At 55.9% G+C, this 13,763-nt stretch overlaps 1 protein-coding gene across 5 annotated transcripts in view; it reads right to left on the reverse strand.

Moving 5' to 3' along the window:
• LOC117980938 (uncharacterized) overlaps positions 1 to 13,763 on the reverse strand; it is a 49,174-nt gene that overhangs the window by 4,143 nt on the left and 31,268 nt on the right. The window contains exons 11-17 of one of the 5 annotated variants that reach the window (XM_063605686.1): positions 13,117 to 13,187; positions 11,949 to 12,126; positions 9,921 to 10,082; positions 9,514 to 9,724; positions 8,397 to 8,473; positions 7,988 to 8,108; positions 6,296 to 6,654 (exon numbers count right to left, since the gene is read on the reverse strand). In XM_063605686.1, coding sequence (XP_063461756.1) covers position 6,654; positions 7,988 to 8,108; positions 8,397 to 8,473; positions 9,514 to 9,724; positions 9,921 to 10,082; positions 11,949 to 12,126; positions 13,117 to 13,187 — 821 coding nt within the window. In that variant the 3' untranslated portion in view covers positions 6,296 to 6,653. Of the gene's footprint in view, positions 1 to 6,295; positions 6,907 to 7,987; positions 8,109 to 8,396; positions 8,474 to 9,513; positions 9,725 to 9,920; positions 10,083 to 11,948; positions 12,127 to 13,116; positions 13,188 to 13,763 lie in introns of those variants that run through there. The other 4 variants (XM_055115887.2, XM_063605687.1, XM_063605688.1 and 1 more) reach the window with 4 other exon arrangements.

Below are 13,763 nucleotides of genomic sequence, written 5' to 3' on the forward strand. Positions count from 1 at the left end.
CTTTTTGCCCTTTTCCCCACTGAGTCCAGCCGTGGAACTGACGCCAGCTCTCTGATTTTATCTTGTGTTTATTGGGAAATGGTGGTGCCCATCTCTGGACCAGTCCAGACAGCTTCCCCCTAGGAAGTAAGCCGAGTTCCCACGGCGTGTCAGAGTTAAAAACAAGGACAAGAGACAGCGTGAGAGACATAAGAGAGGGGGCACGGAGAAAGACAGAAAAGCAGAGAGAGGGACACACAGGTCCCCTGCTTCCTCTTCTGTTTGTTCATTAATCAGGCTGATGTCAGGTGGCACGAGGGGCATTGGACATCATTTCATGGCTCAAGATCATTGTCCCTAAGTCTGTTTTCCCAGGCTGTCCCCTTAAGAGCTGGGCTGCTGCGGCCACACCCTGCAGTCCATGTCACCCTCCAGCCATTGCTCTCCTGTGGGTGTGCCCGGCAGAGCCTCCAGCTCTGTGCCTGCCCCCTGGAATGCCCCTAAAGCCCTCCCAGCCCCTTACCCAGCCTTCAAGGCCACACCTGTGCCCCTCCTTCATGCAGCCCCCAGATAGGATCAGGAGGCAGGGTGTGCCTCTCTGTCCCTCAAGGGCTCCCTGGTCATCTCTGTGCATGTCTAGATGCCACTGAGATGGACTCGCCTTGATGGCCGGGACTCTGTGTCTTAGCATCCAGCATGGCTAGCTGAAGTCAGTGGCTGCAGAGTGTGGGAATGAGTGAGTGAGTGAGTGAGTGAGTGAGTGAGTGAATGAATGAATGGGGGAGAACTGAGTGACCCGAGGGAGGCCCAGACCTGGACAGGAGCTTCTGGTGCCTCTTGTCCCTCCTTTTTTTTTTTTTTTTTTAAGATGGAGTCTGGCTCTATTGCCCAGGCTGGAGTGCCGTGGCACAATCTCAGCTCACTGCAACTTCTGCCTCTCGGGTTCCAGTGATCCTCCTGCCTCAGCCTCCTAAATAGCTGGAACTACAGGCGTGCACCACCACACCCGGCTAATTTTTATATTTTTAGTAGAGACAGGGTTTTGCCATGTTGACCAGGCTGGTCTTGAACTCCTGACCTCGTGATCCACCTGCCTCGGCCTCCCAAAGTGCTGGGATTACAGGCATGAGCCACCGCACCCAGACCCCTCTTGTCCATTCTTTTCATGGATGAGGAGGCTGAGGCCCAAGCCGGTCAGGGGGGTGCCAGGACTGGGGCTCCGACATTTTCTCTCCCAGGGGATTCTCAGGATCCCTCTCTGGGAACATGATCAGTGGCTTTAAGGGGCCAGGGGCTTTCCCTCCAGCCAGCCCTGGACTCACAGGCCCTAGAGAACCTGGAGAAGCCAGCCTCGCATGGCTGGGATTTTCATCGGGAGAATCCCACTGGCCATGTACTGGGCTCTCTCCCAGTCCCTGAGATTGGGCTCTGGGCTCAGCACTGAGCAGGACCCAAGGAAGTGGCTTAAGTCTTTGTGGCCAGGCGGTGTCTGCTGTAGAAAGCAGTGTGGCATGTGGCCGGGTGGTACTGTGGTCAGGGAGAGAGGTTGCCTGGGGCTGTCCAGGTTTCAGCCTGGGAAAGGGAGCACCCAGGGAACCAAGACAAGGTGCAGGGCTGGAGGCAGCTTTGGGCTCGGCTGTCGGGGAAGCATATTGGCAGGAGGGGCCTCCTGGATGTCTGGTCAGAGATGGCCAGGGGGCCAAGGACATATGAGAGGCAGCTGAGGGTTGCCGGGCGAGCTGCCTCACGCCTGTAATCCCAGCACTTTGGGAGGCTGAGGCGGGCGGATCACCTGATGTCGGGAGTTCGAGACCAGCCTGGCCAACATGGTGAAACCCCGTCTCTACCAAAATACAAAAATCAGCCGGGCATGGTGGCGGGTGCCTGTAATCCCAGCTATTCAGGAGGGTGAGGCACGAGAATCGCTTGAACCCAGGAGGTGGAGGTTGCAATGAGTCAAGATCGCGCCACTGCACTCCAGCCTGGGTGACAGAGCCAGACTCTGTCTCAAAAACAGAAAAAAAGAAAAAAGAGAGGCAGCTGAGGGGAGGGACAAGGGTCATTAGTCCACATGGGAGCTGGCTGAGGCTGGTGCCCAGGGATAGGGGAGCTGAGTGGGTGCAGGCCCAGGAAGTGAGCAATTGCCAGTGACACCGGGTGGAGGGATAGGTGGAGGAGGAGTTGTGAGCTCAGCTGCACAGGACATTACTCCAAATGGGGCTGAGGAGCAAGGGGGACCCCCACACTCCCCACATCCCAATGCTGAGGCATGTGGGTAGGGGGCTACCCAGGAGGGCTTCAGGGAAAAAGTGTTCTGAAGGAAGAGGCAGGAGGGTGGTGAAGGGGACATTTGGGGGCCACCCCTTCTCCAGCTGGCAAAATTGTCCTGTCCCCGCTGGGTGCAGTGGCTCATGCCTGTAATCCCAGCACCTGGGGAGGCTGAAGCGGGAGGATCACTTGAGGTCAGGAGTTTGAGACCAGCTTGGGCCACACGGTGAAACCCGCACCCCACCCCCCCACCCCGCCCAATCTCTACTAAAAATACAAAAATTAGCTGGGCATGGTGGTGCACTCCTGTAATCCCAGCTACTCGGGAGGCTGAGAGATGAGAATCACTTGAACCCAGGAGGCGGAGATTGCAGTGAGCCGAGATCGTGCCATTGTACTCCAGCCTGGGCGACAGAGCAAGACTCCATCTCAAAAAAAAAAAAAAAAAAAAATTTGCCCTGTCCCCTGAGACTCAGAGGTCAGCCCCTGCAGAGTCCCTTCTGCACAACCCCAGCCCCACCCCAGCCTTAGCAGCCCTCTGTCTGGGCAGGACTTTGTGGCCCTCTCTCCAGTCTGGAGACCGGAAGGCCAGGAAGGGAGGCCAGGCATGGTGGCTTATGCTTGTAATTTCAGCACTTTGGGAGGCCAAGGTGGGAGCATCTCTTGAGCTCAGGAGTTCCAAACTAGCCTGGGCAACATGGCGAGACCCCATCTCTACAAAAAATAAAAAAATTAGCTGGGTGATGGCACATACCTATAATCCCAGCTACTTGGGAGGCTGAGGTGGGAGGACTGCTTGAACCCAGGGGTTCAAGGCTGCAGTGAGCTATGATCGTGCCACTGCACTCAAGCCTGGGTGACAGAGACCCTGCCTCTACAAAAAAAAAAAAAAAAAAAAAAAAGGAAAGAAAGTTAGCTAGGTGCCTGTAGTGCCTGTAATCCCAGCACTTTGGGAGGCCAAGGTGGGAGGATCACCTGAGCCCAGGAGTTCAGTGCTACAGTGAGCTATGAAGACGCCACCATACCCCAGCCTGGGCAACAGAGTGAGACCCCATCTCTAAAAAAGGAAAAAAAAAAAAAAGAAAGAAAGAAAAGAAAGAACAGGAAGGATCTAATTCCACTGGATCAGCATGAAAGTGGCGTGTGCCTCTGTATGTCCATTTTGCTTTCTCTGTCCTGCTCTGACCCAGCAGATTGGCCTCCAGGGACTGCACCACTGAGACCCCACACTCTCTTGCTTCTCGTGAGGTGTGGCCAGTGGAGACACTGGCATGAGATCAGGGGGTGGGAAGACAGAGCCCAGTTCCCTCTGGTGGCTTCATCCTTTCACCTACAGCCCCTGCTCCTGCGGGGCCCCTCACCCATGGCTACTGCCTGCTGATCCGGGAAACATCACTCCCTCCCTCCCATCAGCAATCAGATCCAGGAGTGCTTAGGGCCCCATTACAGCCAAGTCCCAGGTCACCCTCTCTGGTCCATTCCCCTAATGCTGCCCACACCTTTGTAAATGCTCTCAATTGCCCTGTGAGACAGCGTACCATCTGTTTCCTGCCAGGGCCCGACGCATACAGGGTGTGGGCAAGGGTTTGTGAAATGCAGGGTCTTAGAGTTCACCCAGTTCACCTTCCCTTTTAAAAATGTTTCATTTTAGAGACAGGGCCTTGCTCTGTCACAGAGGCTGGCGTCCAGGGGTGCCATCATAGCTCACTGCAGCCTCCAACTCCTGGGCTCAAGCGATCCTCCCACCTCAGCCTCCATAGTAGCTGGGACTGCAGGTTCACACTACCATGTCTGGCTAATTTTTCTTTTGTTTTGTTTTGAGACAGTCTTGTTCTCTGTCACCCAGGCTGGAGTGCAGTGCCATGATCTGGGCTCACTGAAACCTCCTTCACCTGGGTTCAAGTGATTCTCCTGCCTCAGCCTCCACAGTAGCAGGGATTACAGGCATGCACCACCATGGCTGGCTAATTTTTGTATTTTGTGTAGAGACGGGGTTTCACCATGTTGGCCAGGTTGGTCTCAAACTCCTGACCTCAGGTGATCCTCCTGCTTCTGCCTCCCAAAATGCTGGGATTCCAAGTGTGAGCCACCACGCCTGGCCTTAACCACCATGCCCGGCCTTAATTTTTGTATTTATATTTTGTAGAGATGGGGTGTTGCTATGTTGCCCAGGCTGGACTTGAGCTCTTGGTCTCAAGCAATCCTCCCACCTCGGCCTCCCAAAGCACTAGGATTAGAGGTGTGAGCCATCTGTACCTGGCCTAACCATTGCTTTTTATGTAAGGGGAAACTGAGGCCCAGAGAGTGTGAGTGATCTGTCTTGGGTCACTCAGCCCCAGGGTTGGGGCTCATAGCTGTTCTGAAAAGGTTCTGGAGAGGCCAGGGCTTATCTCACAGAGGTTGGCAGCCTGTCTGCCCCATCCCCTGCCTGCCTCTCCCAGCCTGGTAGCTTCAAGATCATTTGAGCATTTCCTCCACAGCAGGAGCCGGATGCATCTGCTCCACCTAATAACCCCATTAGGGCCATTTGCGCCTCTCAGGGGCAGGCGCCTGGGAACCCAGCCAGCGCCCTCCTCCCTGACCTCTTGCCCCAGAGGGCGGGGCCCCTCCACATGGCACAGGGTGTCTTCTGGTCTCCTCTCCATCCCTCACCCTCCCCTACCTGCCCATCAGCAACACATTGCTCCTCCTGCCTGGCACCCTTCCAAGGTCCACCTGGCCCAAGTGTCCTGCTCCCTCTTCAAAGCCACCCCTCCCCAAGATGCTGCCTCTGAAGCTCAAACAGTCCATCTCCCTGACAGTTGTGTCCTCTCCTTCTCTCGTATGTGGTAGTATCACTGTCCTCCCCCTAAAGCAGTGGGCACCTTGAGGGCAGAACCTTGCCGCGGGCATCTCTGGCCCCTGGGGTCCGAGCACTGAGCGGGAATCCTGATGATAAGTGTTGCATGAGCTGGGCACAGTGGCTCACGCCTGTAATCCCAGCAGGAGGATCACTTGAGACCAGAAGTTCGAGACCAGCCTGGGCAACATAGTGAGACCCCGTCTCTAAAGAAATTAAAAAAATTAGCCAGACATGGTGCCATGTACCTATAGTCCAAGCTACTCAAGAGGCTGAGGCGGGAGGATCGCTTGCACCCAGGAGTTTGAGGCTGCAGTGAGCTATGATAACACCACTGTTCTTTCCAGCCTGGGCAACAGAGTGAGATTCCATGTCTACAAAAAAATTAAAAATTAGCCAGACGTGGTGTCATGTGCCTGTAGTCCCAGCTACTCTCAGGAGGCTGAGGTGGGAGGATCACTGGAGCCCAGGAATTAGAGACTGCAGTGAGCTATGATGGTGCCACTGCACTCCAGCCTGGGCTATAAGGTGAAACTCCATTTCAAAAAAAAAAAAAAAAAAAAAGAAACTGCGCCTTTTGCCTTTTGTGTACTCTAGGAAAGGATTGGAGGAAGTGGAGGCAGAGGGCTTGAAGTCCTCCAGCCAACAGGGGGCAGGCTGGGGAGAGGGGCCACAGGGAGGATGCTTGGGTGGAAAGATAGCAAGTGCCAGCCATGCTGCCCTGTGGCCTTTGGTTACCAGGAGGCTGTCTGGGCAGGACAAGAGGAGCACCTATCTCAGGTCCACAGTCCGCCAACAAGCCCAGCTAATTTTTTGTCATTTTTGTAGAGATAGGGTTTCACCATGTTGCCCAGGCTGGTCTTGAACTCCTGGGCTCAAGTGATCCTCCTGCCTCAGCCTCCCAAAGTGCTGGGATTACAGGCCTGAGCCACCGCAACCGGCTTTGGGTCCACAGTCTTCACAGTTTCCAAGGCATGTTCACCTTGGTTTAGCCTTACTGTGGCCTTGTGGGTTCAGGGTTACCATCCTCATTTTACAGATAGGGACAGTAAGGCTGGCAGAGAGGCCTGTCCTGCCCCAGGTGACAATTTCTCTAGGATCCTGAGCCTTGCCCTGGTCCTACACGCCCTTGGGGACCTCCTCAGGAGGAGGAGCCAGGGGCAGTGGTGCAGAAAGACTACCCAGGTGTATGATGTCACAGGCAGGCAGGGAGGTGTTGAGGGCATTTATTTCTGATAGAGACTGGCACAAGCTTTGGGCTAAGGACACCCGCCCCCACCCTCATCTAGAAACAATCTCTCTCGCCAGACTTGATGGCTCACGCCTGTAATCCCAGCACTCTGGGAGGCCGAGTCGGGCGGATCACAAGGTCAAGAGATGGAGGCCATCCTGGCCAACATGGTGAAACCCCATCTCTACTAAAAATACAAAAATGAGCTGGGCATGGTGGTGTGTGCCTGTAGTCCCAGCTACTCAGGAGGCTGAAGCAGGAAAATCGCTTGAACCCGTGAGGCAGAGGTTGCAGTGAGCCAAGATCGTGCCAGCCTGGCGACAGAGTGAGACTCCGTCTCAAAAAAAAAAAAAAAAAAAAAAGTAAAGAAAAGAAACAATCTCTCTCAGGGTCCAGAAGCTTCAGGGCGTGTCCCAGCCCAGGCTCTGCAGCCTGGGCCAGGGAGGAGGTGGAGGGACACGTGGGCCCCTCTGGAACCCCTCAGGAAGCCCCCTCGGCGGGAGTGCTGAACGCGAGGTGCGTGGTGTATCTTCTCACACTCCCTGCCTCCTCTGGGCCTGATAGGGAAGTGCTCCTGCAGCTGTTGAAGCTTGGGAGGGGAGGACAGAGGGAGAGATGATGGATGCTGAAGAAAGGCTCTGGCCGAGATCCCACAGCCATTGGCTAGCATGCTCTGACCCATCGCATAGGGGAAACTGAGACTCCACTGGCCGGGCAGAATTAACCAAAGGGACTGAGGCGATTCCTTCAAACCTCACAAATCTAGCTCATTGCTCCTGCTCCCCATCACTCTCCCCCTCCACCCTCCACACCTCAGGACCCTGCTCAAACATTATCTGCCTGTCTCCCCTGATCAAAACCCACTCCCGGCTCCCATAGACTGCAGGATACAGCCCAGTTCCTCAGCTAGGCACCTGGGGCCCCTGGCCTGGCCTGGCTGCATGAACCCCTCCTGCCCCTCCTGTCCCCACACCTCCCCACCCCCTTTTTAGTCACTCCCTCTCCCCCTCCTCCCCAAATCCCACCAGGGCTAGGTCTCCCCTTTTCTCTAGGAAGCCTTGTGGACACTCTCTGTGCCCCAGGCTCAGGCACCTGAGCTCTGTATGAAACCCTGACACCCCCCTTTTTTTTTTTTTTAAATGGAGTCTCACTCTGTCACCCAGGTTGGAGTGCAGTGATGCAATCTCAGCTCACTGCAAACTCCACCTCCCAGGTTCAAGCCATTCTCCTTCCTCAGCCTCCTGAGTAGCTGGGATTACAAGCACGTGCCACCACACACAGTTAATTTTTTGTATTTTTAGTAGAGCTGGGGTTTCACTATGTTGGCCAGGCCGGTCTTGAACTCCTGACCTCAGGTGATCTGCGGGCCTCAGCCTCCCAAAGTGCTGGGATTACAGGCGTGAGCCACCGCACCCAGCCTGTATGGCGTCTTGAGGCAATGCTCAGAGCTTGGTGTGAAAGCAATTCACCTCCTCCTTGGGCGCCTCCCCGACTGGGGTGTCTGCAGGCGGCACCCACTTGCAATCCCAGATGCTGCCACCAGGGGGTGCACAGTGCCCGCTTGGAAGGTGGGCAGGGGCAGGCGGGGAGGAACTAGAGAGGGAGGGGTTAATGCCCAAGGGCCCCGCCCCTCCCAAGAGGCATGGGTGGTCTCAGCCCGGTCCACTCACCAGCTGTATATGAGCACAGCCAGGAGGACCGTGAGGAGGACGGCCAGGAGGATAGACAGGATGGCGATGATGACCACGGTGCCCGGGCTCTGGGGGCCGGGGACAGCCCGAAGTGCCTGGGCTGAGGGCAGTGATGGGGGCCGCACAGGCGGGCAGGAAAAGAAATTTTATCTGACCGGAAGGGGCCCTTGGGCAGAATCCAGACCAATCACCGCCCTGCCTCCCCTACCACCACCCAGGCCTGGGGGAAGGGGGTGGCTGGGGGAGGGGCGCCTGCAGATTGCAAGATGGTTGGCTGCCTCTGACTGAGTGGTGAGCTGGCCTGTTCCCCCAGCCCATCCTCAGTCCTCAGGACCCCCAGGCCCCAGCCCCCTGCCCCTACTGTTTGACCGGAGCCTCTGGCCCCTACCTTGCTGGAGGCGAGTGTCGCTGGACCACTTTGTTTCAGCCACGGGTCCTTCGTCATTCATCACCAGGAACTTCACCCTGAATGGGAGACCCAGCATTGGCCATGGGGGTCCCCCGGAGTCCTGAAACCATCAGACTTGGTGCCTGCAAGTCTGTCCCCTGGAGTCCCAGGCCCTGGCGAGAGCAGCCCGGGGAGGGGGCTGGAGGCTGGGGCGAAAGAGCCCAACAGAATGGGTTCAAATCTAGGTGTGACATTTCCAGTGGTGTGACGTCCCTCCCCCTCTCTGGGCTTCTGTGTCCTCATTTGGGAAAGGTAGGGGGCGAGTATTAGATCTCTCAGAACTGAACATGCGTGAATCAAGCATTTAGTGAGGGGAGACCCTGTCTGGATGGAGAGATGCCACCTGAGTGGTCCACACGGCCTGTGGGGACTGGGGCTTGAGGTGGGGAACCTTCTGCTCAAGAAAAGCAGGATAGGCCAGGCATGGTGGCTCACGTCGGTAATCCCAGCACTTTGGGAGGCCAAGGTGGGCAGATCACTTGAAGCCAGGAGTTGAGACCCACCTGGCCAACATGGTGAAACCTCATCTCTACTAAAATTACAAAAATTAGCCAGGCATGGTGGCAGGTACCTGGCCAACATGGCAAAACCAAAAATTAGCCGGGCATGGTGGCAGGTACCTGGCCAACATGGCGAAACCCTGTCTCTACTAAAAATACAAAAATTAGTCAGGTGTGTCAGATGCCTGTAATTCCAGCTACTCGTTAGGCTGAGGCTGGAGAATCGCTTGAACCCGGGAGGCACAGGTTGCAGTGAGCCGAGAACACACCACTCTACTCCAGCCTGGGTCACAGAGCAAGACCCCATCTCAAAAAAAAAAAAAAAAAAAAACGAAGAAGAAGAAGAAGAAAAGGAAAAAAAAAAAGAAAAGAAGGATAATTCACGTAATTCATGAAGGCCTCCCCAGCCCCTGCCTGCTGCTTCCTCTTCCCTTTGGCCAAGCAGGAGCAGGGGACCCAGGCATCCTGCTGGGGCCGTGGTGAGCCTCGTAGGAGCTGCCTCAGGCTCCGGCTTGGGTGCATGCGGGCAGGAGCCAGGGCCTGGCAGAGCCGCTCACCTGTAGGGGCCGGGTCCTGGTAGGGGATGGTTGCAGCCAATTTTTGTTGGTTGGCAGTGGGTATCATTGCCGATGCGGAGGACATGGAGCTGGCCTCTGGCCTGGTACAGCGCCCGGTTGGCCCTCAGTGTGAGATAGTAGCCCCTCTGGGAGAAGTTGGCAGGAGCAGGGATGTCCTGGTTTGTCCGTGGGGCCATGAAGCTCTGGGTGGCTAAGGGTGGCACCATGGTCAGACAGGTCACACAGCAGGATCCCACCCTCACCTTACCAAGCCTGACAGCCCTCCCCGGCCCCATCCCCTGCAGCACCTGCTCCCTGCATCTCCCTGCAACACACCCGCTACTGCCCTTAGGCCCGCAGGCCCATTTCACATAGGGAATCCGAGGCCTGGCCCCAGCAGCACCCACCGTTGCTGAGGGCCACCACCAGCCAGATGGTATCCAAGTCAGAGATGTTGTGGCTGCTGAACTGGCCTAGAGGCTGCTCCAGCGTGAAGGTGGACAGGGTGAGCCTCCCCGCCAGGGTGTCGTTTGAGAGCTGGGGCACATAGCTGATGTGCTCTCGGGCAGCTGGAAGGGGAGGGCAGAGAGGAGAGGCCAAATGGGGCAACCAAGCCCCAACAGCTCTGGTCTCCCCCCGCCCAGATCCAGACTTAACATGGGAGCCCCAAGGTACGGGCACTTCCTGGGAGGTCAGGTCCGGTATGAACCAGGAAGCTTTCCCGGCAACTCTATGCCCCATGGGCATGGGTGGGAGGCCTGAGTCCAGCCCCTGGCCCCTCTCTTAGGAGCCTACTGGGGGTGGGCACTGTGGGAGGTCTAGGACAATGGTGGCATGGGAGGTCCCACCCTGGCGGTAGGCACAGCTCTCCCGGGCCGGGCCATGTTGGGATGGAACTGGAATTTGGGGGCAGCCTGACCCTAGGCTGAACTCTGTTCCTGACATGCCCAGTGACCTCCAACTTAAGTCCCTCCAGCTCCACCCACATGGTCTAGGTTGTTTGGCTTGATGAGAGGATGCGTGGCTTGGCAGGGGTCGGGGAGATGGCACAGGAAGGTCCCCTTGGCTGAGACCCCAGGCTTGGACACAGACTGCCCAGAGGGTCCGGGGGCTCTGAAGCCAGAGCTTGGTTCCGAGTGAGTCTAGAACGTCCTCTTCAACCTGCCTGGTTCTCTGCCGCCTCCCAACATGGCCCCAAGGCATCTTCGCCTTCAGGACCAGGTCCCCCCTCAGACTCCCACCTCATCTCTCTGGGGAAGGGTGGGGGACGAGGACAAGCTTCCCAGGTCTGTACCCCAAAGGGGACTCAGGATTGGCAACTTGGCCTGTGTCCAGCCTTGCTAGTTGGAGAGCTCAGACCTCCCCAACCCCAAATACTGGTCCAGGAGAAGCAGAACGATGGAGTGGGTTTCTATGCGAGTCTCCAGCAGCTGCCCCTGTTCAGTTCAGTTCAGTTCAACTTGATTCATTTACGTTGAATTCAACTCAACTCCAAAGGTTCAGGCTAGAGTCTTCCTTGGGGAAGGATTGTCACGATTCCTTTCTTAGAGCTCTCAGTCCTATCTCTGAAGCCCAGGGCACTCTGAGTGCAGGAGGCACTTAATGTTTAGAAAGAGAAGTGGAGGCCGGGCGCGGTGGCTTACGTCTGTAATCCCAGCACTTTGGGAGACTAAGGCGGGCATATCACGAGGTCAAGAGTTCGAGACCAGACTGGCCAATATGGTGAAACCCTGTTTCTACTAAAAATACAAAAATTAGCCAGACATAGTGGCGCACGGCTGTAATCTCAGCTACTCAGGAGGCTGAGGCAGGAGAATTGCTTGAACCCGAGAGGCGGAGGTTGTGGTGAGCCGAGATCGCGCCACTGTACTCCAGCCTGGGCGACAGTGGGAGACTCTGTCTCGAAAAAAAAAAAAAAAAAGAAAGAAAGAAAAAAAGGAAAAAGAAAAAGAAAGAGAAGCGGAGCAGTCAGAGATTGGGGTTGGGGGCAGAGATTGTAGGACTGTATCTCTCAGCCTGTCCAGTTTTTCTTTTCTTTTCTTTTCTTTTTTGAGACAGGGTCTTGCTGTTTGGCCCAGGCTGGAGTGCAGTGGCGCATTCATAGTTCACTGCATGGGCTCAAGCCATCCTCCCGCCTCAGTCTCCCAAGTAGCTGGGATTACAGGCGCACTCCACCACACCCAGCTAATTAAAAACAAAAATCTTAAAAAAAAGAAAATCTTTTTTAAAAAAGGGGTCTTGTTATGTTGCCCAGGCTGGGCTTGCCAGAGCTTCCTGGGGACATGCATTGTCCTGGACATCTGGAAACCTCTCCTCAGGGAAAGGAAGGAGGCAGGAGCCATGTGTGAGAATTTGGAAACAAAGTGAGGTCTTGGGTCTGTCCTGCAGCCTGAGATGCAGCGGGTACCCCTGTGCCAATCCCCACCCTTACTCACCCACGTGTGTCCCAGGCTGGACACGGGTCAGTAGCAGCAACAGCGACACTAGCAGCTGGGACTGTCCCGCAGAGAGCCCTATGGCCGGGCCAAGCCTCCAGCTGTTGTCCATCTGTCTGTCCGTCCGTCTGCAGTGTCTGCAGCCCCAGAGGCTCCCCCGTCTGTAGTCTGTGCTGGGCTAGGGGAAGCTGTTCCTGGCATCTCCTGCTGCCCCTCCCAGGTACCCCCTCCTCTCAAACAACTGGTTGGACAGGTTTGGGGGCAGAATCTGCCAGCCCAGTGAATCTGGCATCGCCAGGGAGGGGTCTGAAGAGAACATACAGTTGCAAGACAAGCCTGGACTACCCCCCCACCCATCAGGAGCGCCTGACCAGGGAGGGGCTGAGGAAGGAGGTGGGGCAGCCTCAGGATCCAGGCTGCCCCAGGGACAATCCCACCAAGTCTACCCCGTGGATCTCCTTGTCCAAACAGTCCCCAATGTAGCGACTCTTCCTTTAGGACCTGAGGTGGGAGGATCACTCGAGCCTGGGAGGTTGAGGCTGCAGTGAGCCAAGATGGCACCACTGCACTCCAGCCTGGATGACAGAGTGGGACCCTGCCTCAAAAAAAAAAAAAAAAAACCAACCTAGGAGGAGTTGGTGTCTGTTTTTGGTTCGTAGGGAGTGCCGGTCAAGCAAACTCCCTGGAGTCTCTTTTATTTATTATTATTATTATTATTATTATTATTTTTTTTTGAGGCAGGGTCTCACTCTGTCGCCCAGGCTGGAGTGCAGTGGTGCGATCATAGCTCACTGCGGCCTTGACCTCCCAGGCTCAAGGTTCTCAGATTCTCAGGCCCCACCCTGGAGAAGGATGGAGGATGAGGACAAGCTTCCCAGGTCCACATGACAGAGGGACTCAGGATTGGCAATTTGGCCTGTGTCCGGCTTTGCTGCTCAGAGAGCTCAGATCCCCACCCTCAATTCACTCCCTTGTGTGGAAGGGAGTGACCCTCACTTTCTAGCACACACAGGGAAGAGGGCTTGGCTAAGAGCACCCAGGAGGTCAGGGCAGGACTGGGGATTAGATCACACCCAAATGCAAGCTCTGTGGCACTCCTGGTATAGCCCTGCTGTCCCCCTGTAGCCTGGCCCTGGGAGGGGGGCTCCCAGACTTCACACCCCCTCACCTCTTTATCCAGGGGACCGGCTCTCTCTTCCTCCTTCATCCCCAGCCTCTGCCAGGGCAGGGTAGTTCCTCCTCGAGACAGAAAATTACCAGATGGAAGTCCAGGCATGGTGGCTCACGCCTGTAATCCCAGCATTTTGAGAGGCCGAGGTGGGTGGATCACCTGAGGTCAGGAGTTCGAGACCAGCCTGGCCAACACGGCGAAACCCCATCTCTACTAAAAATACAAAATTAGCTGGACGTGGTGGCTTGTTCTTGTAACTCCAGCTACGCAGGAGGCTGAGGCAGGAGAACCACTTGAACCCAGGAGGCAGAGGTTGCAATGAGCCGAGATCGCACCACTGCATTCCAGCCTGGGCAACAAGAGTGAAACTCCCCCTCAAAAAAAAAAAAAAAAAAAAAAAAAAAAAAAACATGAGATGGGGCTCAGGGCAGGTGGAGCGAGACCTGTGACCACCTCTCCCCTGGATCGGGGTACTAGCCCCCGTCAGCCTGACCTTCACGCTCTAATTATGCCAGATGTCTTCATTCTGGGAAACCCAACAGATTATCACCTGTGGGCCCCATTTTTGGATGAAGAGGGGCCATTCCCTGAAGGGGACATACCTCAGTTCCCTGAGGGGATTCAGATGTTCACCTCAACTCACA

The sequence above is a fragment of the Pan paniscus genome, chromosome 6 (genome assembly GCF_029289425.2).
Source record: "Pan paniscus chromosome 6, NHGRI_mPanPan1-v2.0_pri, whole genome shotgun sequence".
Taxonomy (NCBI): Eukaryota; Metazoa; Chordata; class Mammalia; order Primates; family Hominidae; genus Pan; species Pan paniscus.